This window comes from Penicillium oxalicum, chromosome IV, assembly GCF_001723175.1.
Source record: "Penicillium oxalicum strain HP7-1 chromosome IV, whole genome shotgun sequence".
NCBI lineage: Eukaryota > Fungi > Ascomycota > Eurotiomycetes > Eurotiales > Aspergillaceae > Penicillium > Penicillium oxalicum.
The window spans coordinates 132,967-159,792 of NC_064653.1; the positions used below are offsets into that span (position 1 = coordinate 132,967).

Sequence of the window (26,826 nt, forward strand, 5' to 3'; positions counted from 1 at the left end):
AGACGTCACGTCACGGTGGCTGTCCCTGGATCCACGTTTGCCCCAATGGGCGACTGACCCTGGCCTGGTCTTTGACCGGCAGGTACGACTGGTGCGTGGGCCTAAAAGCGAGAGACACGAGCATTGGCCCCCTATTCATGTGCTCAAGCAATGGCCAAGTCTTGCTCCCGTTTTATCTTGGGCTACGAGTATCCTGTCCACGACCAACTGCCGAAAATAAATAAAATAAAAATCAAAGGTGAGAAAACAAAACGAAACAAAAAAAAACATCTAATCATCCAAGACGCAGAAATGTCACAGGGCGGCAGTCCTTACCGCAGTGGTTCAGGATTCAAGCGCTCTACCTGCACTCGAAGCTGATCCATCGTGTTCAGGATTCTTGTCAGCTGTGCCTCGTTGGTGTATGCCATTCTGGGCTCACGTGGAATATCGTGGGGGATGCTCATCCGTCCACTCTTGGGGTCTGCTCGACGCGCCGCCCTGACGGAAGAAAACGGGGAGTCCTGGCACCTGGAACGACTCCGATCGCCACCATGGGTACGCTGAGGATGCGACGCGGAGAGCGGGGGTAGGCTGGTACCGGTAGGTCGATGGAGATGTCTCCGGCTGTGTTCATAGGCCCAGATCATGGCAACAAAGGGCAAATGAGTTGCCCGAAGAAGCATTATGCGGACTCGACGGACAGTGCCCGCTGATAAGAAAAGCCGCATTGGTCGAATGCACAGCAATGGTATCAAATTCTAGTTCCATGTGAGCGAGGCTGAGGATGTCTTTAATTGCAGCGTTCTGCCTCACAAAGTGAAGCCTGAAACAGGGTCGTGACTGACCAATGGAGGCATGAAGTATGTGAGCCGTCGCGAGTTGCTGCTTTCCAAAACGTATATGGATAATCTACAAGTCATGGGTATTAGCGTGAAATCAGCATGATGATCCTGCGGACTCGGCATCGTCATGTTGAACACGATCCTTTCTAGAAGGATGACTAACTGAAAGAGGTATTCCTCACGAGCGTGACGCATCACCTAGATCAAATGGTGAAAGATAGAAAAAGATTAGCAATTACTCTGGATCAGGTGAGCGGATGACACTGGACTCACTCCTTCTAGGCTCATGCTCATCAAACTAATGAGAGATGAGAGAAGCAAAATATTGGTCATGGCGACGAAGATCATCCTAATCAAGGATCACCATGTTAGTAACATGCCTCAACTTTGCACCACCGGCGCCGGTGATCACTGGTGAGGGGTGTGGCATTAATGGTGGACCCGTATGCACAAGCAGGCCCTGTTGCGACCGTCGTCCAGTAGATGGCGACAAAAATGAGACCCCGAACAAAAAAAAACACACAAGGAAAATAATTCGACAGCAAAGCGAAAGAGGGCATCAACTACTGCATGTCGATGTCACTCGGCGCAAAGCGTAACGTGATCGATCGTGCATGCGGGATTCATTCTTCTGCTCCTTCGGGCGCATTGGAGTAATCGAGTGCCAAAATAACTCACATCAAGCCATAACCGAAAATCGGGGAAATCTAAATCACGCTAACGCGTCAGTCAACTTCTTGTCAAAGCCAACCATTCTGCCAGTACTGCAAAAAAGTGTCCACTTCTGACTAGCGCTGCAATCGCTGCTCTAGCATGTCACTCACCTCTGACGCGCTGTCCTGTTGTCCAATCAATTCAGCCACTGCCAGTCATCAAAATGAAAGATTGGTCGCGCGAGAACCAGCAAGAAGAGAAACCCACTAGACCGAGAGATCCGGATCTGAATAGGATACATGTCAGCCCTGGGTAGAAACTTCATATTTCCACGAAAAAAAAAAGGATGAATAACATACCCAAAGAAGACCTTTACTAGCATCCACGACATTTGCTTGAGAGACAACCGGTCACGGGCCAGCATTGTGAATGTGGTCAGGAATCCTGCGCACATTTGCATAAGGTCAAAAATTGCTCCCAGCCTAGGGGAGGCTGTGTAACTCAGCCGCCCCGATAGGCATTCTTCAAGGGCGCTGGGTTCATGTCTCACCAATGTACAAGACTATCACAACGGGCAAGAACCGAAAAAATGCCTTTGTCTGAGTTTTGCAAGCCGAACAATCAGCCATCTTGAGAGTCTCTCAAGGCTGTAAACCAGGAGATGTGAGAGACATACCATTTCCTTCAACACCGGAATCTAGCGTCGAGATCAGCTATACTTGAACCAAGATAATATTTCTGAGAGTTTCACGTACTAGGCTACCGAAATACGAGTTCAGGCTCACGAGGGAGCAAATTCTACCGAAAGTCAGTATCTAACAAGGGGATATAAAAAGCTTGAGCCGCATTTTTTGGGCACGGAACACGGACCTTGGAACGAGGAACAATGCCTCGAGTGATAGGATATCGAATGACAGATCCAATACGAAGTCATTGCCTTTTATGAGCCCAACGGCCCCTGAAAACATGGCTGTCAGCTGCAAAAATTTGAAAGGTGATGGACTTGGTCTCTTGAAGATCAAAATCAACGGCAAAGGACCGAATTTCATAGACAGCGCTTGAAACTCACTAGTGGCGATGAAGCCGACTCCCACGCCAATGATCCCCAGATTCCAAAGGCTCCAGAAGTCCATCTGATAGAACATGATTCCTGCGTCTATGAATCCGCTCAGCTCGTCGTAAGCAAAGGCAACTATCCAGACGTCCATCAAGATCTCAAAGGATCCCAGGCCATCGGGCTTGCGCTCAACAAGGACCGAGTAGTACAGAAAAAGGAATGAGAGGAAAAACCCCGCCTCAAACATTTTGCGGTATAAAGGTACTCGTAGGCGCGAGTATGGATCAGCGGTTCTAAACCTGATGCGTAAGTGAAAACTTCGAGTGATCCGCTCCTTCAAGATCACTAGGCAACATACTTTCTGTTAAAAATCTGTGGCTTTTTCATCGAGTGAACTGTAAGAGAATCCCAGAACATAATTTCACCGTTCCAAATGTCATTGACCACACGTTGCACGACGCGCTGGCTAAGAAATCTCTTGGCACCTGCGATAGATGCAATTTCTAGCGCGTTCAACCCAAAGAACCGGGAGAATCGAGACATATCACAATCGTCCGCATGATCGATCTGCGAACCTGAATGGCTGTTGACGTTCTGGCAGTAGGACCCGTAACTAACTGGCTTGGGGTCCGGTCGACCTCGTAGAGGACGGCCTGCAAGCAATGGAGCGGACTCGATCGAGGCTCTTGCAAGGTCAGAAGGAAGTCCAGTTTCGGGCTCAGAGAATGTGGCTGATCCGCGTCTTGAGCTGGGAAGCTCCTCCAAGAGAAACTCAATTGTCTCCCTTTGATTGAGATGACATAAAAATTGCCACGCAACAAATTCGCAAGCTGCCCCACGACTTTCATTGAGGCCCCAGTCGTCCTCAGTCGTCATCGAATAATCCCACCTCAAGATCCTGTGGACACAACGTTTAGCGCCAAAACCCACAAGATGGAATACAGAAAGAAGGGTAAGTTTCTGTACATTAAAGCTATGATGATAAACGGGTTGTGAGTATCCCTTGCGAGAACTCGAATTAAATGTCGCAGGCTATGTCCTCGGGCATCAAGTCGCATTTGCTCGAAAGAATAAGCAATATCGCCAATAGCTGTCTCAATACAACTGTCCGATCAATAAGCACCAGAAGACCATGAGGTCGGAGACGAGCAATGTACATACTAGGAAAGTTTGGGGATCACTATGAACAGGGGGTCGTCCGTCTCTATGACTGGAACGTCAAAAGACTCCGTATCAAGCTCTGCTCCGGATGCTGCATCTGAGCCGAAAGACTCGCGGTGTCGACCATGCATGGCAGATTTTGCTGGAATCATCCCAAGTTTAGGCCGGTGAACAAGTCGACAAAATGCACGTAAACAACTGCAACGATTTCATTAACCTTTTGGAGGCGCTTGACGGAAATCTTGGCAGAATCACAGGATTAACTGGTCGTGGCTTGGCAATCAAAGGAAATAAGGGTTTTATGTACGAAAAACAAACAGAAATCGATTTCAGCAAAGAGAACAACGGCCTGGAAATACTCTCTTGGCCCATATACCGGGTTCGGAACATCATCAAGAAATGTTTGTGAAGTTGTCGCGCTTTAAGGCTATGCATCCCTTTGCCATCCGACTAGTCTCAAACAAGCTCACCCCGGTCAGGGTGGAGATCCCTCACCGCCTTTCAGGTCATCACGTGGAGACACGCCAAAGGTGACCTCACTGATGGGAGGTGACCCACGGGGACCTATTCTGATGAATCGACATCTGTACTCGGAGAAGCTGGCAATGAGGCTTCAAAGACATCATGGGCCAAGGCTACTCCCTCACGACACTGTCCGCAGGCTCTGCAGGCATAGATGTCCCGGAGCTTGCTGATTTGGTGTATGAGAAGTCCATGGGTGGGGGTAGATTCATGAAGAGTATCCGTGCGAGGCAGCAGAATGGGCTTGTGTTCGTCAAGGTGATAATGAAGCCATACCCAACAATGCAGCTTGAGCCATATGTCAAGGCTTTAATAAGTCGGTCCAAAACATTATCCAAAGAAATGATTCTCTACTAATAAATAGAAAAGGGGAACGAAAGCTTTTGTCAGATGTGCCAAATGCTTTGAGCTATGAGAGGATCCTGGAGACCGGTACTAGTGGTTATCTGGTTCGCCAATACATTCATAGCTCACTTTACGACCGCATAAGGTACTCACCTGATCCCTGATGACTTTTGAAACAACGGAAGATCTGACTCTTTCTCAAGCATGCGCCCCTTCTTGGAGGATATCGAGAAGAAATGGATCGCATTCCAGCTCCTGTGTGCGTTGCGAGACGCTCACTCTTTGGATGTCTTCCATGGTGATATCAAGACCGAGAATGTGCTGGTCACATCCTGGAATTGGCTCTACTTGTCCGACTTTTCCTCGTCTTTTAAACCGACATTTCTTCCAGAGGACAACCCTGCAGACTTCTCGTTCTATTTCGACATCTCTGGTCGACGCACGTGCTATCTCGCTCCCGAGCGCTTCCTCGAAGCCGGAGAAGAGCCTGGGAGTCGCGATGTAAACTGGGCAATGGACATCTTTAGCGCAGGTTGTGTCATTGCTGAGCTTTTTCTGGAGGCCCCAATCTTTACGCTCAGTCAAATGTACAAGTATCGCAAGGGTGAATATAGCCCAGAGCACAGTCACCTTGTGAAAATCGAAGATCCAGAAATTCGAGACCTAATTTCGCACATGATCCAGCTGGATCCAGAAGCACGTTATTCTGCTGAAGAGTATCTCAATTTCTGGAAGACCAAGGCTTTCCCTGAATACTTCTACAGCTTTCTTCACCAGTACATGTCGCTCATGACTGATCCATCCTCCGGTAGGACAAGGGTTGACGCAGAGACGAACAACCGGGGAGAAACCGATGACCGAATTGAGAGACTCTTCTTCGACTTTGACAAGATTTTCTACTTTCTCGGAATTCCTCCGCGCGCGTCAAAACCTTTCAGCCCTGATACAGATGTAGGGCCTAGGCTCACCGGCAACAGTCTTCCTGTGAAGCTTAACCTACCTGTTGGTAGTAATGAAGACGTGCCGCCCACGGATGTTTTACCGCGTCCACGGTCCGACGAAGGCATCCTGATCTTCTTGAGTCTTGTTGTGTCCAACTTGCGCACCACCTCAAAGGCCTCGGCTCGTGTCAAAGCTTGCGACATCATGTTGGCTTTCGCAGAACGACTCTCGGACGAGGCCAAACTTGACCGCATACTCCCTTATGTCATGATCTTGCTCACCGATCGCATTGACTCCGTCAAAGTCGCTGCGATTCGCACACTGACTCAACTTCTTGAGATGGTCCGCGTCGTCTCACCAGTCAATGCATATGTCTTTCCGGAATACATCTTTCCTCGCCTTCATGCTTTCGTCGTGACTCCTCAAAAAAGACCAAGTCCCATGGTTCGTGCCGCGTACGCTTCTTGCATATCATCACTGGCGCACTCGTCGTTACGGTTCCTGGATATGGTTCAAGCGCTGCGTTCGGATAGTCGTTTGACTCATTTGATTCCTGCCGGGTTTGAGCCTCGATGGACGGAGGACGCAACCTACCACAATCTCTATGATGTTGCTCGAATCGACCTGCTGGAATACTTTGAGGCGCACACCAAGGCGCTTTTGACAGATACGGATCCATCCGTTCGCCGTGCCTTTCTCGGATCGGTCTCCAGCTTATGTGTCTTCTTTGGGAATTTGAAAGCCAACGAAATAGTTCTTAGTCATCTGAACACCTACCTCAATGACCGGGATTGGATTCTCAAATGCGCCTTTTTCGAGGCAGTTGTTGGTGTCGCCACGTACGTTGGAAGTACCGCATTGGAGCAGTACATTCTTCCACTTATGCTGCAGTCATTGACCGAGCCCGAAGAATTTGTCGTGGAGAAAGTGATACGCTCGCTTGCCACAATGGCTGGTCTGGGTCTTTTCCAGAGGTTAACGATCTGGGACCTCCTTCAGATGACGGTGGGTTTTCTCATGCATCCAAATATATGGATCAGAGAGGCCACCATTCATCTGATCACAAATGTGGCCAAGTTCCTATCGGCTGCCGATACCTTTTCGATTCTTGCTCCTTTGCTTCGGCCGTATCTTAAAGTCAGAACGGTTGAAATTGTGGACGTTGAATTATTGGAAGCGCTCAAGCGACCTCTGAGTAGGAATATTTACGAAATGGTATTTCTCTGGGCCTCGAAAGCTGACAAGGGCGTCTTTTGGAAGTCAGCCAGCCGAAATGCTTTCAGCCTCATAGATTCCGGGAGTCAAAGTGTTCGTGTTGGCCAAGATCTGAATCTTTCAATGGCTTCTCAACCGAGGAATGATGAAGATGAGCAGTGGCTTTCACGACTGCGCAACCTTGGTATGGCGGCCGAGGATGAATTCAAGATCTTGGCACTCAGAGACTACATTGTGAGGGTATCTGAACGGCAATCCCGGGATATGGAATCGGAAGCTTCACTGCCGCTCTCTGATATTATCAGCCTTTCACAGCATGGTGTCACTCCCCAGACTGTGTTCTTTGATAAGAATCTTAATGAAAAATCGCGGCGTACATCTCATCAAAGAAATGCGAGCCAAGCTCGTGTCTCTCTCGATGACCACAGACCTCGCACGATTGCAGACGCCCTTCTTGATGCCTCCACCACCATTGAAAGACCGTCCTCCTCCCATCGAAAACCAATCAACATTCGAAGTCAGCTTCGGAAAGAGATCGACATGTCAAGTCAAACGCATGCTGCGATAGAATCCTCAACCTCTTCTCCCGTGACCTCGTCTCCAGCTGCAGCTCCGGGGCCACGCCTCATGTCTCCGCCAGATTCAGACGTTGAGCGGGCCCCCAAACCCCATGGCCGCCGATCTAGCTCAGGCCAAGAGAGCTCCTCAACCACTCCGACGAACGCGGATACGCTCTCTGTGAGAGGGCTGTCAATGCATCGCAAACCCAGTGCTATCAATTTATTGAATCGTCGCGAGGTGGTGAAAGCTTTTGCAGAAACTGGCACAAGCTCGGCAAATGCGATCGGAAAGGTAGATACCCCGGCGCAGAAGGCTTCACAGCAGTCGTCAGATGCACCCAATTCCAAGACCAATCAAGCAGCGACGACTGCCCAGCGACACCGTGCGAGCCATTCGTACACTGGGGACGATCCGGTCGTCCTACGGCTTCTAGACAACGTCTTCGCAGAGAACTATCCTACGGATCTTTTTGACCTCGGACCATATGTCAAGGAGCTTGATTCGCGTCACTCGATTCCAAGCCCCAATTCACAAAACGAACACACTTTGTGGCGGCCAGAGGGCAACCTTGTTGCGACGTTTGGCGAGCATACCGGGCCAGTCAATCGCATTGCTATTCCTCCCGACCATTCGTTCTTCACGACTGCTTCAGATGATGGCACTGTCAAAGTGTGGGACTCTGTCCGGCTGGAGCGCAATTTGACACCACGATCTCGTCAAACATATCGTCACGCACCGGGGGCCCGAGTCAAGACACTGACCTTCGTTGAGAATACGTATACTTTCGTCAGCGGCGCCACGGATGGAAGTATTCACGCGGTGAAGATTGACTACCAGAAAATCAACGACACTGCTCGGTATGGCAAGCTCCAGCTGGTGCGTGAGTATCAGCTTCCGGTTGATCAGAATGGGGTGCAAGAGCATGCTGTTTGGATGGAGCATTTCCGGGACGAGGGGGCATCAACGCTTCTTGTCGCTACAAACACGTGTCGAATTTTAGCGTTGGACATGAAAACAATGCTGCCGGTGTACACTTTGGAAAATCCTGTACATCACGGAACCCCGACTACCTTCTGCTGCGACCGGCGTCACACCTGGCTGCTGGTCGGGACAACCCACGGAGTCCTTGATCTATGGGATCTTCGATTCCGAGTCCGGTTACGAGCCTGGGGGTTGCCAGGGTGGGGTTCCATTCACAGAGTCCAGCTGCACCCCCTCAAATCACGAGGACGTTGGGTCTGTGTCTCGACCAGTGGAAGTCATGGCAATGAGATCACCGTGTGGGATGTCGAGAAATTCCGCTGCCGTGAGGTTTACCAAGCGTCGCCCCTCAACGCCAGCGAGATTGCTGGATCATCATCAAATGGGACAGCCAATCCCGCCTCTCACCTTCCGCGTGGCTCTCGGCCCGCGGCAGTCGCTCGAGCTACCCGTCTTGACATCAAGGACTTCGAGGCCTGGCCAGTGGACGAGGATCGACCCGAGGGCATGCTCAATCGATTCGCCACTGTTGGTCCTACTGCGGCTGGGGTTGTGGCTGGCTCGGCAGCTGGCGGGAACAACGGTTCGTCGTTGCCCTCGAGCGGCCTTGCAGGCGATCGAATGGGAACATTAGCCTTTGTTGGGGGACTCAATACTCCGGACGATGACAAAAGCGCAAACAGTAACGGCAGGCTAGGTTATATTGTTTCGGCCGGGAGTGACCGGCGAATTCGGTTTTGGGATCTTGCCAACCCGGCCAATTCCATGATCGTGAGCGGACTGGATGCGGTATCCCACGGGGCCGTCGCAGGAAAACCGCAGTATGAGAGCAGTCAACCGGCGGCCAGTCTATTCGCGGTCACAGAACGGATGCCGCGGTCGTCGACTCAGATCGAGGGGTCCACCGCGTCCAGCTCGAAAAAGGGTGCTAGTCCACGACCCCCACGGAGTACGGTGATCAGCCTCCAACAGCAAATGCTTCTGAAGAGCCACCTTGACATTATTCAAGATGTCGCTGTCCTACGCCAGCCACATGGTATGATTGTTAGCGCCGATCGAGCAGGGATGGTGTACGTCTTCAAGTAGATCGAATTGCGGTGCCAAACCCTGGGCTGGACAGTCATTCAATCGAACTGGTTGTGGTCACTTTGCTTCTTTTTTTTTTCTGAAAGAATTTCCTTTCTAGCATTCTTACAAGTCCCGAGTCCAGTTCTTTGAGTCAGGGAAACTGAGAATTCTCAGATGTACCACTCCAGATCTCTCCAACAACCGTGAAACTCTTTCTATGGCATGTGGTTACATGCAAATTTCACTATTGATCGTAGCAACGAATCCGTCGCCTTTTTCAACGAGAAAAGAAGTTTTCGCACAATAAAAATTCAGAAACGATGGGGCAAGTATCAGTATCAAGTTCAAGAAAGCTGCATATGTATGACTGAAGTGTAGTGTGGACGTAGATAATGTCTTTGATGAACCTTGGCCTCCGGTTCTTGTTTCCACTCCCTCCTCTGTTCAACGTTCGCTGAGTGGACCGGGTGCCCTAGCGGCAAGTGGAGCCTCCGCGGAATTCGTCCCATGGATGGAAGCCATGGGAATTTGGGGGGGGGGGGCGGAACGAATAGTAGCGAGATGATGATCGACGGACTCGGGACTTTTCTGGAGGGGGACACAAAGACGAATGAAAGGCTCTCCGGGTTTGTAGGTTGAGTCGGTGACAAGCTTGTCGGTGGCCAGGTGGACTTGTTCGTTATCCAGTGGTATTATCCCGATTGATTCCACCCCATCTATCGTGATCCAAGGGGTCTTTTGGCTTGTGTGCTGTAGAGTATACGAGCCTGGAATGAAAGATATCGAGATCGACGGAGAAAGCTCATTTTGTTTACCTCTTTCTTTTGTTTCGGCTAGGCACACTGTCCCTCGGATTCGAGTCTCTGGAACAGAATCCGTAATGACTACAGCCTACGACGGGTCACCGGGGGGTGGTCGGTGAAGCCAACCTCCGGGCATGTTTGAGGTTGGGGTGTGCTTGAAACGAGACTCTCCTCACCGCGTGCAGAGTGCAGGCTACACAGACAGCAGACAGCAGACAGCAGACGAGGGGGTGTTTGGGTGGGTCGAGGCCGACACTTGTCAATGGGAGGTCTCGATTTTACTGCTCATGCCTGGTGCCACGGGCCTACAGTCACTTCAACCTGGCCCTCGCTGTTCCAATCGAATTCTTGTTTTTTCTTTTTTTTTTCACGAAGCAAAGGAGGTGGCAAGCATTAAGGTTGGTGGTGACCGATCAGGGCTCTTGTTCAGGAACCGGTTGAGTTGATCATTGTGGAGGTGGGTGGCGAACCAGATCGATTTGACGATATAGGTTATCTGATGGGTGATACAGATTGAGTGTGCTCAGGCTGTTGATACTGTAAGTGGATGGAATTCGAGTCGCCTTCAAGGTTAGATCAGTAAGCCATAGCTGCTTGGGAATCACCTGCTCTGGCCCCCTCTACTGATTCACTGATCTATTAGCACGGTGATCAGGTGATCACCCAGGAAAGCAGGTAGGACGGCGCGATTGGCCATCCATCACTACTACCTTACCGCTCACTACCTACCTGAGTGCCAACTATCATCAGTGTACCTCAATTGATGTATCGATGGCAAATATGAAATGAACCGTTGGGAAACGTTGATGAAACTGCATGGCCAGATGAACCTTCTATAGGGACTTGTATGAGAAAGATGACCTGTCCAACCGGGCCAAGCACTGACACGTTGTATGGCCAATCATATCACCCCCTGATAACATGCTACGAGGTACTGTGTTTTAGTAACTCGTGCACTGGTGTGATTTTCAGTATCAGAGTACATCAAATGACTCAGGACTGACTCGCAAGACGATCCCTTTCCTTGCGCCGAACACAAACGGCCACGGAAGAACGGCCTTTTATTTTGCCCGACTATCCCTGAATAGGTATGCATATTGATAGTAAGCCGGCCCATCAGTCCGTGCTGGAGCAACCTCTCTAGTTCCTCCGCTGGTCTGAGCCCCTGACCTCCGGTCATACCAACCAAAATAGAAGGACGCTGGAATAAGTGTGTATTGTCGAGGTCGAGATTCCCCCTCATATTTTCGGGAGCCATCTCTTGGATCATTTTCTCTCCTTTTAGGGGAGTCCTCATCGATGAATCTGTCCAACATCGACTGTCTACTGATTGGATTCTACCAACTGCAAGTCCACTCCATCTGCTCGGGACTCGACCTGACAGGAGTTTACGATTCGCTTGAATGCATGTCCCCACTCGAGCTACTCCTGACCTTGGTTTGATTTTCCAACTCCCCCCCTCTCTCTCTCTTTCTCTTTTAATTTCAGTTCGACCGGGGCCCAGAGTGGAGCTGACTAGGTGTAGTCGCTCTTCCCCTTCTCCGGAGTTCTGACTGGTCTGATCGAGTCCTGCGGGATCCAACGGCTCCTCTGAGAAAGCTCCCAACGAGCTTAGCCTCCCGTTCGATGGCACTGTGGCTCCGGTGGTCCACCCGACGCCAAAGAAGAAGAGAAAAAAAAATTCGGTCCCCACCACTATCGCCCCTTGGATGCGAGCTTCCTGATGCACCGCCCGCAGTTTCCGTCCTTACCGCAGCAGTGCAGGTTCATGTTGATGATTGATAGGGACTTACATATGCAGCAAGTGAAATTGTCGAATTCATGTTCTGTCTCAAGATTCTTTCTGTGATTACGAAGGTCTGCATCTCCTTTCTGGTAAGGTGGTGTACATGTGGACGGTCAAGACCGTACCGGATGGGACTGGCAATTCATCGGTGGCTCCGAGTATGGAAAGTAGCTCCCCACGCCCTGTCCGAGCTCTCCCAAGACTGCACTGGATTTACTTGGGGGTACCTCCGTATCATTCTACGGTCTCCCCAAAGAAGTCAATTTTTTTTGGTCGAGGATGCTGGTATAGACTGTCGAGTGTCGACCGGCCCAGCGCCTCGAGATTGGAGACTCTACCTTTGGAGTATGCGTGCCAAGTGGCCAGGTACCAGAATAGGAGGATGAACCACTTAGTCACCAAGTCTTCACTAGTTCCCGAGGTTCCTGACTCTTGATGGATGTGCTAAACTCAATCCGTCCGCCTCGTGTTTCAGAGTTTCAGGAGTTTGGTCGAGATTAATTCAACGAGAGTCTGCGGTCATCCTCCATTCGACCCCCCCCCCCCGCTCGCGGCTCCTCTCCGCCGGTTCCTGTGCTGCAAAACCCCCTAATTGTGTCTGGGTCTCCTAGTCCATTTTCCATCTGGTTGAACGGTCCCTTGATCCATCTCTCCTCTCTTTTGTTCCTCTTCCCATCACATATCTTGGGTGTGGGCGTACTCTACTCCAAGCTGTGGTCGAGTTCTCTACTCGCCTCCCGTAGTACACACAGTTGGTCTGTATTTCTCCCCTCCCCCCGTTGCCCTGCTCCTTTCGATGGCCGCCATTGCCCTCCACGACTAGTGAGTTCAGATTGAAGACGCACCCGACCTCGTGCTTTGATCACTACTGTATCGGGCTGAATCACGTTTTCTCTCTCCCTCTCTGTCTCTCTCTCTGAATCTCTCTCTTTCTGTCGATTCGTTCCTTCAACTCCTCTTTCTTCTCTTTCTCTCCTTTTGCTCTCTCTCTCTCCTTTCCACGTACCCACGGTGTCAAACAACGACGCCGTTGGCACCCATCTTGCGTCCTTCTTTCGAACCCGACCGACACCTTGTCTCAGAGCCCGACATTGTGTACATCGTCAAGTCTCATTCCCTCACCCCCGTCCTCATACTCGACGGACTAACTCTGAAGAGCTTGTCACACCTCGCCCGGCCGCTCTGCAATCTCTCTCTCTCTCTCTTTCTCCCCCACTCTTCGATCGTGATCCGGGGAATACTCACACACGGTAATTGAAGCTTCCGACGGGGCTCTCTACCTAGTATCCAATCACCGCCACAATGGGTCCATCGTTGAGAGACCATGGTTCCTTCGTCCGACCATCAACTCGCGATCGGCCAACCACCCGCGGCGAAGGGGAAAATTCGCTGGTCGTCCCCAGCCGCACATCATCGCTGCATTCGCGCATCACCCAACCCATTCCTTCTACACTCAACATGAAGCCCACGCAGAGGACACCCAAAACGCTCACCCATGCCTACATGGTGTGCGGTGTGGGCCGTGAACCCTCCCAATGGGTCAAGGCTCCCTCGCCCGACCAGGGCAAGATTGGCCACATGAAAGGGGCTGTTGGCCAATTCTGGCTGCCCGAAATCCTCGGCAGTAGTCCTCGCCTGGAGCAAGACAACGAGATTGCGCGGTCGCTGCACTCGGCCATGAGGGTAAGACGCTTTGGCTTTCTTTCTATCTTTTTTTGCTTCTGGTCTCTTCTTTTGCTCGGTGATCTCATATATATATACTGCTCTCCCCCTGAGGGTGGCTTCCATGGGTCTGGACGCATGCCGAGGCGGTCTGATGTGTGGAATTTGCCTATGGGGGACTCAACATGAGACGGGATCAACTTTGATTGTGTGTGTCGATGCAGATGAACTAACACTCGCACTGACAGGCTTGCTTCCCTCACGATGTCGAAATTTGCACCGGCAAGAGCCAACCTCATTGCAGTCACCATGCCTTTGTGTTGCAGCAAGATTCCTCCCACACTCTCTACGGCATTGCCTTGCGAGTGTGGTCCCGCGCGGACGAGAAGCGTGCAGAGACCATCCGCGAGTTACGCAAGAAGACCGAGCCGGACTTTTACGACAACCCGGACGAGACCTACTGGATCCCCTACTGTCTGAGTTTCTTGTCCCGCTATCCTCTCTACGACCTCCTGGGTGATTACCTGCGAGGCATGTGGATTCACTGGAACAAGGCCACCAATCTGTTTCACGCCGAGGAGGTTTCTCGCATTCTCAGCTTCCCGGCGCCTCGCTTGAACGATCTGGTGCGCATCGACATGAAGGATTATGCCCTCTGCTATCAGTTCCCCTCATCGCCCACGGGGTTCCAAAACTTCTCCATGTGGCCCCTGTTCAATTGTCTGTCCATCCCCAACATCGTCGGCGTCATCGAAGCGGCCGTCTCGCCCACGCGTCGCATCATTTTCGTTTCGCACTATCCCGCCATGTTGACGGTGGCCGCGGAGACGATCCGATACTGTGTCCGCGTCTACGAGTGGAGTGGCCTGTACGTTCCGGTGGTGCATGCCCGTCATGTCAAGGAGCTGGTGCAGGAACCGGGCCCGTACATTCTGGGTATCACCGCCGAATGTCGAACCCTGTTCAACGCCCCCTCGGATGCGCTCGTGGTGGATCTGGACCGAAACTTTGTTCTCACATCGAGTCCGCCCAACGTGTTGAACCAGGGACAGCGCACCAAGTTCATCACCCGTCTCACCCAAGCCCTAAATGGTGATGTCTCCCCGTCCGGGGTGCCCACCCACCTGCGTTCGGCGTATGCGGGAGGCAAGCTGATCCCCGCCGGCCAGATTATCGTGATGCGCGGCGAGGTCGAAAGCGTCCAAGATCCCGGCTGGTGGAACCAGGATGCCGTGATGGGAGTCATGGATCATGTGTGCGAGAAACTGGGCCGGAACACCGGTATGAAGGCGGTCTTTGGCGGCTCCGTCAAGAAGCCTCTCATGACCAAGGTTTCCATGCGCCACCTCAACGAGATCGTGCGGGAACGCAATCAATACTCGCGCGATGCCATGGAGGCCTGGCAGGACTTCATCAACCTCAAGGGCCGCATGGATACCGAGCTGAGCAAGGTGACGAAGCGAAACAACTTCCTGGTGGAGGAGCTCGAGACCTGGAAGCAGCAGTTCCTCAAGTTCCAGGCCTTTGCCGAGCAGCTCACCAAGGAGACCTCGGAGCTCAAGGTCAAGATTGAGAACCACAAGCGGGAGACCCGTCGTCTCACCGGTCTCATCGACCAGCAGAAGGATGACGTGGCTCGTCTCACCCTGCGCCTCTCCGGCACCGAGAAGCAGCGTGATGATGCTCTTGAGGCCCTTGTGCTGCAGCAAGAGATTGCCGAGGAATTGGAGCGTGAGCGCAAGCGCAACCAGAAAGAAATTTCCGCCCTCACCCACACCAATTCGACCTTGTCTCGCCAGCGCGATGACGCCCAGCGTGTGGTCCTGCACCTGCGCAGCCTGATCAATGGCCAGAGCCACCACATGGAGCACATTGTTCGTTCTATTGGTAGCAACTCGGAGATCACGGAAATGGTCGAGCAGGGCTACGAGGACGCCCCCGAGGAGGCCACCGATCACGAGCCGCGTCTGGAATCGGTCAAGGAGCAAAGCAGCACGGAGAATACTGTGAGGAAGGCCACACCGGTAAATAATATGAGACCCGAGCTCGAGCAGCATCTGCTGAACATTGGCAAGGATCGCAAATCTCTGGCTCGCCTGAGCGTGACCGATGTCGCGGATCGTTACCTTCGCGACAAGACGGACGCCATCGCGGACATCATCCGTAACATTAGCGACCAGTGCGCCGCCGCCGTCGAAGGATTACATCTGGCCCAGGATGCCGAGGATGAGGATGACATGGACTACACCGCGAAGTCCACTCACGGTCAGGATGGGGCCGATCGTCTCGGCTCGGAATACGATGGACTCACCACCCGGGCCACCAGTGAAGTGAGCGACCTGGACAACAACTCCCTTCATCCGGACAACCGTCACTCCAGCATTCCCCCGACCCCCGACTTGGTTCACAACCGATCTAGCACGTCCATGTCGATGATCAGCAGCTCAACGTTCCCCGAGCGGGCCAGCATGCAGTATGGTCCGGGCGAGATTCCCACCCGGATCGTGGAGGATGACGATGAGCATGCCCACGAGACTGAGAACATGGATGACCAGGCCACCGAGACCGGTACCCTCTCCAAGCAAGCCAGCGAGGACCTGATGCGCCCTCAGAACGCGCGTGTGATCTCATAATCTGTTGCCGCTGATAATTAAAATCTCTTCCTTGAGAACCATATGCAATGCTTGATCTGAGGTGATTTTGACCCGATTTTTCGTCAGCCTACTTCTCTCTCCCCAGCTTATTGGCGTCCATTTGCTTCGTCTTTCTCGCTCACCCATCTCTTCGCCCCCTTTGTTCCTTCAAATCCTCGGTGCCATGCTTGCGATCTCCCCGGTGGTCTGGCGCAATTTCTCTTCTATTGACCCTTTTATTTGACCCTTTTATTTGACCCTTCTTTTGTATTGTCCATCCTGATACACCTATATCCTGGCAATAGTTTCTCTTTTTTTACCTCTTTTCAGTGCCTCTCTTTTCTTTCGACTCTCCCACACACGGCTTGCCGAATTGGTCGCAAACATCTACGCCCCCCCCCCCCCCCCCCCAGTGTGTTGGCTCGACCTGGGAAGGTCTTTTCTTGTCCACCTTGATGGCTGTCCTGACTGTGCCGGACCGGATTGCCGGTTTTATGCGATTGACTTAGTCTTCCACTCCTCCTGTGTGCGAGGCACTTGGCTTCCATTGAAGCCGGTATCTCTCGGCGTGGGAAATAACCCCACTCTGCAATTTCTTCCCTGCGACTCGCTTCGATCGCCGGTGTTTATTTTCTTTAGTTCCAATTCCTGTGTGCCATGCACCATTTCTTTCAATTTTGTCAGTGAGCGAATTTGTCGAGTGCTAGATTCGTCCAGTCTCCAAAGGGACCACTTCTGTGTCCCCGCCGTTGTATTTGAAAAATGAGACCCTTTTTTTCCCCGTCCTTCCATGGTATTTCAATTGTATCGTGGAAAAGAGATTGTTCGGGCTCTAAACAGTATTGCCAATTCATCCAAAGTCTCACGTTAGTTCATATGCGACACACCCCGCAAGGGCACACAAGGATCTTTCTCGATTGGAAAATGTTTGTTCGATCTATGCCAAAAAAAAGTTTTGATCACTACGCAAGCTTGCCAGGTACAACCGGATGACCAGCACTCAGACCACCACAAACTGCCCAGGCCTGACCATTCACATAGCTGCTTTCATCACTTCCCAGGAACAAGGCCACCCGCGCGACCTCATCAGCCACAGCACCCCGCTGCATGGGGTTCAGCTGGCCGATCTTACGTTCAGTGCCACGCTTGCGGGCGTGGTCAAAGACCGACTGGGTCATTCCCGTCTCGATCAGGCCGGGGCAGATGGCGTTGACACGAATCCCCGTGCCGGTGAGTTGATAGGCACATGTCTGGGCAATCGAGACCACTGCAGCCTTGGAGGCGGAATAGTCGGTTGAGCCGGCGTTGGACCGGAGACCTGCCACCGAGGCAGTGAGGATGATGGATCCGCTGGGGTACGGCTTGCTCTCGGATGTCACTTTCATGGCTGGGGCGGCGTGTTTGGCGGCCAGGAACACACTGTCATGAGTGAATGCTTAGTGACTGCCCTACACTGAGCTCCTACTAAAGGTAGGGAAAGTCATGGGTCTTGGGATGGAAATGTTGCAAAGGGGTACCCATAGAGAAGAGCGAAAAAAAAAGGACTTACCCCAGAGCATTCGTCTTCATCGTCTGCATGAACCCGTCGGCATCAATCTCGGTAAAAATCTTGGGCTGTCCAACAATGCCAGCATTCGCAAAAAAGATATCTAGCCGCCCATACGTGGAAATTGCATCGTCAATGACAGCAATGACAGCCTTCTCGTCACCGGCATCGAATTGGCGCACGTGGACGTCCACACCGGGATACAGCGACTCCATTTCACGCTTGTGCGTGGCTAGATGCGAGTCGACATAGTCACAAATGTAAACGGCCTTGGCGCCGTTGTTGGCGAATTGGTGCGCGCTCGCGCGACCAATTCCATTCGGAGAGTTGGCACCTACGCCCGTTCGTTAATGTGACACGAGAAGACTTTGTTTTTCGGATGCAAATGGGAGCCTACCAGTCACGATGACAACCTTGCCCTGAGCTCGACTAATGTGAGTTGATCAGCGGCCGTTGTGCGCGCCAGTTTGAAAGTTTGATGTCGAGGTCATAGTGGAGAGGAAAAGTGATGTCGATGGAATTATCTTCATGTCACTTACGGTCCAGCCGAGTTTGAGGCGACATGGCGAATTTTGGGAATGCCTTCAAATGTACCTTCCTCCGGGATCCCCTCAACCAATTGCTTGCTAAGAGCTTGGAGTCGCTGACGAGCCGCGGAACCGGACGACATGTTGATTTTCAATGAGCTGTGTGCCGGAGTGAATGATAGATAGCTTGGGAATTGGTAGTGAGGATTCGTGGCCTCTGATCACTGCAGCTGTCAACGCTCGTAGGATGTCCTAATATCAATGATAGATTCTGGGGAGATCAGTAATTAAATAATCCGATGCTCGAGCTGAACCGAGCTGTACTTGGGCCCGCATGGCATTCTTCTCCACTCGGTTATGCGGAGAGCCGAGGCCTATTGAGGTCACCTGACCAGACCCTTTTCCGGGGCCTCAACTGCTGAATTGGCAGCTTTGTTCCGCACGGTCACGTGGTCTCGCGGAGAACTCCTGAAGCTACACGTGATTATCACGTCATGTGGTTGCTGCTTGTTTCGGGCAAAAATAGCTCTCGTGTTTTGGGCATCGAAATGTCTTGTTTGTTTAGCAACGCTTTGAACTGGTCGCCTTCGATGTCTAATCGACACTTGGATCTCTTATTGTTTGCACATTTGAGTTCCTTGCATTGATAGTGCGGGAGATCTCCCTTCATTCCACAGTTCCACGCAGATCTCCTAGCACTACTTCAAGTACCCAATACGAGCGGTCGAGGAAGGGCAAAAAAAAAAGAAAGAAAGGACAAACAAGCACCAACGGGGTTTTGAGGACCGCAGCTTTGCGAAATTTTTTTCTTATCTACCTCCCCGACTTACTCAAGATTGTCAGGGTGTTCGATGTTGACAGAGAATTCATGAAGATTGAAGTGGCCACTCCGAACTCGTACGCCGGTTATTCCTTCGCGAGCCATGGCGGAGCCCGACATTTCACCTCAACGCCGGTCCTCTCCCAGGCATCTTCGGCCTCAAGCAGAAGCCAAAAAGCGCGATCGCTTCGACACAAGGTGCAGAAGCGTCACTCATCCTCCTCGAATACACCCACCGACTTGACTTCATTCCCGTCACTCTCTCCGCCTGATCACTCTCCCACCTTGACACGGGGGCTGGCGAACACTGTTATCACGGGTGGCGATGAAGGTCTGGAAGGCACAGCCGAAATCTCACGGGGCCGGAAAGCCACACTCGCAAGCTTGACTTCAAGGCCATCAAATAGATCGGGCAGGGGTGCCCTTTTCGCCGATTCCGTCCCAATGCGCGATATCCCTGGGGCATTACATTTGGCGGACGATGCGCACGTCGAGCGCTTGATTGCTACCACTGGGGCGGTCAAGATTGTTCGCCAGTTTGCGCGGGATTTGGCGCAGCGAGATGCCGAAATATCCTCCCTGCGTCAGCGAGCTGATGCGAGGGAACGGGAATTAAAGCGGATGTTACGAGAAGTTTCAGTTTCAAACCAGGATATAGAGCGCCGACTCTATCAGCTGGAGAATCCAGGCGACGACCGTTCCTCGGATGCAGAGGGCAGCACGAATGGTGACCATGTCGGTTTGAACGGATTGATGTCGCAAGCGATGATGGATACGGTTGGCTCTCAGGCCGAAGCGGATGCTGGGGATAGTTCGTCTGATCTACAGGCTACGATCCGCGCCGCGCAGCGGTCCGACAATCATGAAGCTCGAGCTACTCGCGCGTCAATTATCGATTCCGAAAACAATCGACGGCCACAAGGCTCCGTTCGTGGGTGGCAGGAATATTTCTTTGGATCTACGAATACCAGTCGAAAGACAAGCCGTGCGAGCAGCATCATCAGTGACATGCACGAAGCTGATGGGGAGGATGCTGTGGAGCGTGTGCGCGTGCCGAGCAATCCCTCAATTCGGCGTAAAGCTCTAGACGACCAGCTATTTCAACCACCTGGTTCGGTAGCGAATGAGATTTTGAACCGCAGAGCTCCCAGTGGCTCAACTGCGGCCGATGATGCGAGTATTCACTCGCGAAAGTCATCGCGCTCGTTTGGATCATGGACGATCAAATTATTTGCAGGGAATTCGCAGTCGAAGGATGCGAGCGACTCTGAAAGCAATCGTCATCGCGCACAATCAGATTCTCTTGGTAGAGATAAAGCAGCCGCGACTGGCTCATCTGGCACTGGTACTGCAGGAAGAGGCGGAATGTCTGCGATCGCGGCCCTGAAAAGGATCAACAGTAACTCCAGCATTCCTACCACCTCGGGCGGGCGTAACACTCCCGCTAGCGGCACGGTGAGGATCAACCCATTGCGCAAAGTCCCTGTCGGGTCTCCATCGCAGAGACCCGCAACGGAGAACACCGATAGGAGTTCCACGACCCTTGGTCCTGTGGAAATGGACGCGATTCTGCCGTTGGAGTCGAGACCCCCGTCCTTGACTCCGGTCTATAACAATCGTCAGACGGGCGAGTATTTGACTGATCGATTTGGCTTCATATATGATCAACAGCGAAAACGGCGCCAGAGAGAAGCCAATTCAGTCAAGGGTCATCGATCTCGATTTAGCATCGGAGAGACTCTGGGTAATCATCGCGCGAGCTCTCCTGATGCAAATGATCCTCCCCAGGCGAGCACGACCACTCAAACGACAGGTGAGAGTACAGGCTCTCCCCCTGCCTCCCCCGACGATGATCCTGAAAGCGGAGCAACGAGTTTGCGTCGCTGGCAGGATTACTTGAGAATGCCAACCCGGCCGACAGAGCTTTTATCTCACACTCCCTCCGCCGGCCCCATCATCTCCTTGACTACGGGTGTAGAGAATCGCCCTTCAGGGTCATCCGTCTCTGTGGACAAGGAAAGTGCTGCGCCTGTAATCACGAGTGCTCAGCCCTCTGCATCAACTTCTATTGTTGTAGCAGACCGCCCTGAATTTTCTGGCGCGAACACGGATGAGTCGGGCATGTCTGCGATTAGCAGAGCCACTGCTGCCGAGAATGAGCCGGTCAAGATTCTCTTGGAGCAACTCACCGAACTCCATGACTCATTGCAACGTGACCGAACCATTCGATGGAATGAGTTCCTTCGCAAAGTCCGAGCTGAACGAAGAAAAGATGGCGAAGCTGCTGCTGCTGCCGCCGCGGCAGCAACGTCAACGGCCACGGACCGATCAGTGGCGGCCGTGGATATGCCGGAGACATCTCTGGCGGACGGCGAGGTGGTTGGTATTGCTGGGCTCGGCAACAAGGGCAAGGTTGGTCGGGCAAAATGGCGAGAATTCCGGTTGTTGGTCCTCGGTGGCATACCCGTCGCTTTGCGCGCCAAGGTCTGGTCCGAGTGTAGCGGTGCATCTGCCATGCGAATTCCCGGATACTATGAAGATCTTGTGCGTGGAGTTGGTGGCACAGAGCCGGACTCGTCCATTGTTTCTCAAATTGACATGGACATCCGCCGTACTTTGACGGACAACGTCTTCTTCCGGAAAGGCCCCGGGGTGGACAAATTGAAAGAGGTTTTGCTCGCATACTCGCGTCGCAATCCCGAGGTCGGGTATTGTCAAGGCATGAACCTCATTGCAGCATCGCTGCTCTTAATTCTGCCGACGGCCGAAGACGCATTCTGGATTCTCACATCGATGATCGAGGTGATCCTGCCGCATCATTACTATGACCATGGCCTTCTCGCGTCGCGCGCAGATCAGGTCGTGCTTCGGGGGTATATCTCGGAACTTTTGCCAAAGTTGTCGGCACACCTGGAAGAACTGGGTATCGAGCTGGAAGCTCTCACTTTCCAGTGGTTCCTATCGTTATTCACCGATTGTCTCTCCGCGGAAGCCTTGTATCGCGTTTGGGATGTGGTCTTGTGTCTAAACGTGACCAGTGCTGTCTCTGCTGGCTCTGCTGCTACTGCACCGAGCTCATCTTTTACGGGGGCGAAAGAAACCTCGGATAAGTCTGGGCTGTCCTCCGACGATCCAGCCTCTGGGAGTGGAGGAGGGAGTACATTCCTCTTTCAAGTCGCCTTGGCTCTGCTCAAGCTTAATGAGCCACAGCTCCTGACGACCTGTACAACCCCCGCCGCGCTGTACACATATATCAACCACCAGATGACCAATCATGCCATTAGTATTGATGGACTGATTCAAGCCAGCGAAGCGCTCAGAAATGTGGTCCGTCGCGAAGACGTAGTTGCTCGTCGGGCAATTGCTTTGCAGGAGATGCAAACCTTTGGCAGCGCGTGATCATCAAGTGAGCGCATCAGCACTAGGACATTATTCGATCTATGCTGAGATGTTTCCCCGCGCCTCCCCTTTTTCTCTTCTTGTCTTTTTTCCATGATGTCCTTTATTCTCCAGTCCACTCTGTCTGGAGTGGTTCATTAATGCAGTGGAAGTGGATGTAAGATATGTCAAACTTTACCGATACCATGGTGAGCATTGGGTTTGGAGTCTGGGGGGAGTTTTTTTTTATTTTGTACGTCCAATGATATCCCGCCACACTTGCATTGATTGGCGCTGTCTTTTTATTCCATTACTTCTGTTTTCGGCTTTTAGATTTTGACCTTTGCAGATGCTTGATATTACTTTTATTTTTCGTTGTTTTTTTCTTCTTACTTTTTTTTGAAACAAAAGCCCAGACAGGGCTCAGTTGAACTTGGAATTTGAGGAATATTAGAACAAGAGTGCCCCGAAGTGTCTTCTAGACCTCAGCTATAGCTCTGAAACTTGAACTTATGTTCCTTATTAGATCCCAGATAGCAGTCAACTCAACAGGTACCACCTATTCATCCTTTCAACCACAAACACGCATAAATAGACTAGACTGCCCGAAGGAAATTCACACTATGTATTTCATTCACCCAAGGTGATAGCATAGCTAGGTACTGATTTAAGACCCCGGGCACTCGATCAGTGGGGGAATCATGCGACTAAGAGATGTGTCAAGGGATGACTGGTACGTCAACCTCGTGTATGCTCTACTAGGTGTTGGGCGCGGGTGCTATGCCGTAGGTACGTACCTAGGTTGTTGTATCCGAGTTTCCAACTAGGTACATGGGTTTCTAAAGGGTGAGATGCAGCTCAGTAGGAGAAGGCGCCAACTTGATATTTGTGAATCAGATTTTCGACGGATCCATATGTGAGGACCTGCCTACATGAATCCTCTATCTTCAGTATCCGTTCCCGATGCGTGATTAGGTAGTGGGTAGCCAATCGAAAAAGTGCATTCCTTCGCTTGGTGGAACGGGAGACTTAACCCCCCGGAAGATCGAGATTGGAAATAATAATAATAAAAAATCATTAGCATTCAAGACATGAATTACTTTTCGTGATGTGATGAAAGTTTCAATGTACAAGATTATAGAGTCATCCAGATCACTGAACGGCATTCTCTCTTCAAGGCAGAGTATCGTTCGCCTTCCGGCCGTAGACCTCGAACGACGAGGTGAAGGAACCACCTGCGTTTTGGAAGCCATTTCTGCGTCTTTGAACGTTTTCCTCGAAGAGCCAATTCTGGAGACGAAGCCCGGGAAGATATCCAGAGGGAACATGAATACCATCTGCCCTGTGCTCACATTGGGGGCGGCTGGCAGTGGTGGTTCTTTTTCTTGATAATACATGGCCGATGACACAGGACGTATACATCGTAGCGACTTTGTTCTTTGGGACTCCTCCTGGGAGTTGTCATTTTCAGAGCGAAGTATTTGATCTTCGCCTGGAAGACTCGTGAGGGTTTGAGATTTCGCTCGTGATAATCAAAAGATTGCAACATGCGAGAAAGACTCAGCTGGGACCGTCTTGGAGCCAGAATCGGTCATTCACATCGAGGATCGAAGTCAGATCTAACGTGTCCATGCTCGGACGCACACCTATCTCCATCACGTCCCGGGCCACTGCCTTGATCTGCCGCATAATTGACTGGGAGATGGCCCAGGTCCGCGCCAAGGATTTGAACACGCCAATGGTGAGACCAATGCGATCTCGACTCGGATCCGGCATCTGACCGGCTTTGGCGGAACACGCCGCTAGTTGGACGATGGAGCTCAGGGTGAGTGCGCAGATGAAGAAGGGAGTGTGTCGCTCCACCGGCAGGCGAAGGGCAGCCAAGGTGGACAGGCCACTGGCTGCCTTAACCGCCTTCATCGCATGAGCGTGATGGGAGAAAGCCGGAACACTGATCGGGCCGTGATGCCCACAGATCACTTGCGATGCCACGGCGGGAGACGATAGCAGATCGGAGCGGGGGAAGTTGAGGTAGATGGAGGCCCCATTCACGATCATGGTCGCCTGGAACATGATCTCATCCACTGACCCGTCCGGTCGCATCAGCTCGGACTTGGACTCGGGAAGGTGGTGAAACCAGCTGGCAATCCGCGCGTCAATCGCCTCGACGTGGTCCTGCTGTCCCTCTACCATATCCTGGGTGGCGACGACGCGAGCCAGGATTCGGACCGCTTCGATACGGTACGCGTAGGAAGAGAAATCGCGCTCATCATCCGCAAAGACCCGTCCATCGAATTGGGCGATTGTGGATGGTGGCGGCGGCGTCAGTCCGTCCTGGTAGATGCGCTCCTCGCACGGCAGTGGCACCTCCGGGGCCACCAGATTAGTGCGATAGACTTGCTGCAACCCCAGCGCCGTCAGTAGGCCCTCAATCGCAAAGAGCTCCCACCAGGTGCGCCGCAGGGACTCTGCGCGGAGAGGATCCCCATTGCTGGCCCGGTCGGCGAACGAGGCTAGGTTCAGGCCCAGCTCGAGCGCCGCATCGATCGCGATGTTGAGACAGTCTTTGGCCTCGTCGCGCTCATTCCGCGAATGAAGGACAATGGCTAACAACAGCATGGCCTGCACTTTCTCGATCGAGGTCATCTGCTCACGCACGTGGGCGACCACACCGGGGCGATACTTTTCCGGCGAGGCTGCCGGGGTGAAGTGCGCTGCAATGAATTTCATGACTTGCTCCAGGAAGATGGGACACGGAACGGCCCGAGACAGGAAGCGCAAGGGCGGCAAGATCGGGTGAGCGGCGTGGAAGTAGGTGTAATAGATATCAAGGAGGTAGCCGTCACCACAAAAGGAGGACGAGGAAGAGTCTGGAGTCATCGGACCATTCATCGCACGAGTGGGAGCGTCGTGATCGGGGAATTCATGAACCCCATCATGGGGAGAGCATTGGGCGATGAACTGGCGGAGTTTGAGGACGATTGAGGCATGGTGACCGGCGCGTATTGGTAGCTACCATAGGCCGACCAGTCGACGGGGAGGTCGATCATGCCGGGGGCGGGATCGGTGGTGAGTTGATCAGGAGTGTGTGGTTCAGCGCGTCGCTTTTTCGACGGGCCCTTGTAGCCTCGTCGCGATTTGGTATACTGGCATTCCGACCCGGTCACTTGGCAGCGACCGCAGACTGGTGTTTTTCCATCGCATTTGAGATGTTTGTGTCGACAGAGGAGACATGCCAGCAGCGACGGGCCGGCGGGTTTCGCCGATCCTGGAACCATCATTGGGCCTGCGGGTCACTCATGATGCCGAACAATGGTGCATGAGGGGAGCGGCAAGGAGAGGCAGAGGTGGAAAGTGGGCAATGATCAGATAGAGCGAGAGAGAGAGAGAGGGAGAGGGAGGGAGGTGGGGAGAGAGAGTTTGTGTATTTGTCAGTGAAAAGGGGAAGAGAAAGAAAAGATGAGGTCAAAGAGCGCTGTAATGCCCTAGAGCGCACCAGAAGGTGTATAGTGAACAAGAGGGGACTAGATGGCCGTCGGTAGTGAAATTGGAATGATGGAGACGGAGGGGTACGGCCGAAGCGAGATCTGGCGGGCGGACAACGAACGATCGAAATCTGGGTCAAGTAGCGAGACGCGGATCAGATGAGAAGGTGTCAGTGGCGGAAGAGGAGAAGAAGAGAACTCACGGTGGAGAGGAGAACGGCTGGAAGCTAACGTGGAAAGGTGGAACGTGTGCAACCGTAGCCGTGGACGAGATGTACACTGCTGTACTTGGCAATACTTGAGACACTCTGACTCAAGGTGACTGGTCTAGTGGACAATGAGGTACCCGTGAGGTAGCCTCATCCGTGATGCACTCGACTCCTTTTGACTGCAGGGACGTTCTGGCTCGGCACCGTTGGTGCTACCCAACATTGACATGACTCGGCGATCATTTTTTTCTCCTCAGATCCTGAACTGATTATCTCCTTCAATTCTGATGTTCTAGGTGAAGCTTTATGTTTTCTCGGTTTATTTTTATTTTTATTCTGTTTTACTTTTTGTTTCTTTTGGAGCTCTAGCGGTGACGTTCACGATTTCATTGATTCCCTCGCTTGATGGGGACCCCTCGAGGGCTCCGAATGACTGTTCCAATTTGAGAATCGAAGAGTCTGCATCTGTCTGGATCGAATGGTCTGCGTAAGATCCTGAGGTTTCCCAACTAACCAACATCGTCTCGGGTTAAACGTACCTTTGGCACGGGGGGAGATTAACCGGCAGGGATGCCCCCACTTGTGTGTCGGGGCACAGGTACCTGCCTAATGGGGGGAATCCCATACAAAGAACAAGTATCCCCCCC

At 52.3% G+C, this 26,826-nt stretch overlaps 7 protein-coding genes across 7 annotated transcripts; 3 read left to right on the forward strand and 4 right to left on the reverse strand.

Annotated features, from left to right (window-relative positions):
* Nucleotides 1–311: 311 nt before the first annotated feature.
* Nucleotides 312–710, reverse strand: POX_d04832 (uncharacterized protein; the record flags this gene model as incomplete). Its single annotated transcript, XM_050113690.1, has 1 exon — nt 312–710. The coding sequence occupies one exon, from the start codon at nt 708–710 to the stop codon at nt 312–314; it is 399 nt and encodes a 132-aa protein (XP_049968641.1).
* Nucleotides 711–791: 81 nt separating this feature from the next.
* On the reverse strand, nt 792–3,848 carry POX_d04833 (uncharacterized protein; the record flags this gene model as incomplete). Its single annotated transcript, XM_050113691.1, has 15 exons — nt 792–891; nt 988–1,022; nt 1,098–1,173; nt 1,503–1,531; nt 1,649–1,663; nt 1,746–1,764; nt 1,838–1,970; nt 2,029–2,077; nt 2,155–2,175; nt 2,234–2,276; nt 2,349–2,436; nt 2,548–2,828; nt 2,894–3,433; nt 3,502–3,639; nt 3,697–3,848. 15 exons carry the CDS (start codon nt 3,846–3,848, stop codon nt 792–794), a joined length of 1,719 nt encoding a protein of 572 aa, XP_049968642.1.
* A 472-nt stretch (nt 3,849–4,320) lies between these two features.
* Nucleotides 4,321–9,348, forward strand: POX_d04834 (uncharacterized protein; the record flags this gene model as incomplete). The annotated part of the gene is made up of 3 exons (XM_050113692.1): nt 4,321–4,534; nt 4,588–4,708; nt 4,767–9,348. The coding sequence occupies 3 exons, from the start codon at nt 4,321–4,323 to the stop codon at nt 9,346–9,348; spliced, it is 4,917 nt and encodes a 1,638-aa protein (XP_049968643.1).
* A 3,873-nt stretch (nt 9,349–13,221) lies between these two features.
* On the forward strand, nt 13,222–16,214 carry POX_d04835 (uncharacterized protein; the record flags this gene model as incomplete). The annotated part of the gene is made up of 2 exons (XM_050113693.1): nt 13,222–13,602; nt 13,830–16,214. 2 exons carry the CDS (start codon nt 13,222–13,224, stop codon nt 16,212–16,214), a joined length of 2,766 nt encoding a protein of 921 aa, XP_049968644.1.
* Nucleotides 16,215–17,176: 962 nt separating this feature from the next.
* POX_d04836 (uncharacterized protein) lies at nt 17,177–18,430 on the reverse strand (the record flags this gene model as incomplete). Its single annotated transcript, XM_050113694.1, has 4 exons — nt 17,177–17,633; nt 17,764–18,094; nt 18,158–18,189; nt 18,300–18,430. 4 exons carry the CDS (start codon nt 18,428–18,430, stop codon nt 17,177–17,179), a joined length of 951 nt encoding a protein of 316 aa, XP_049968645.1.
* Nucleotides 18,431–19,155: 725 nt separating this feature from the next.
* Nucleotides 19,156–22,506, forward strand: POX_d04837 (uncharacterized protein; the record flags this gene model as incomplete). The annotated part of the gene is made up of 1 exon (XM_050113695.1): nt 19,156–22,506. One exon carries the CDS (start codon nt 19,156–19,158, stop codon nt 22,504–22,506), a length of 3,351 nt encoding a protein of 1,116 aa, XP_049968646.1.
* A 1,539-nt stretch (nt 22,507–24,045) lies between these two features.
* Nucleotides 24,046–25,766, reverse strand: POX_d04838 (uncharacterized protein; the record flags this gene model as incomplete). Its single annotated transcript, XM_050113696.1, has 2 exons — nt 24,046–25,446; nt 25,482–25,766. The coding sequence occupies 2 exons, from the start codon at nt 25,764–25,766 to the stop codon at nt 24,046–24,048; spliced, it is 1,686 nt and encodes a 561-aa protein (XP_049968647.1).
* Between the last annotated feature and the right edge of the window lie 1,060 nt (nt 25,767–26,826).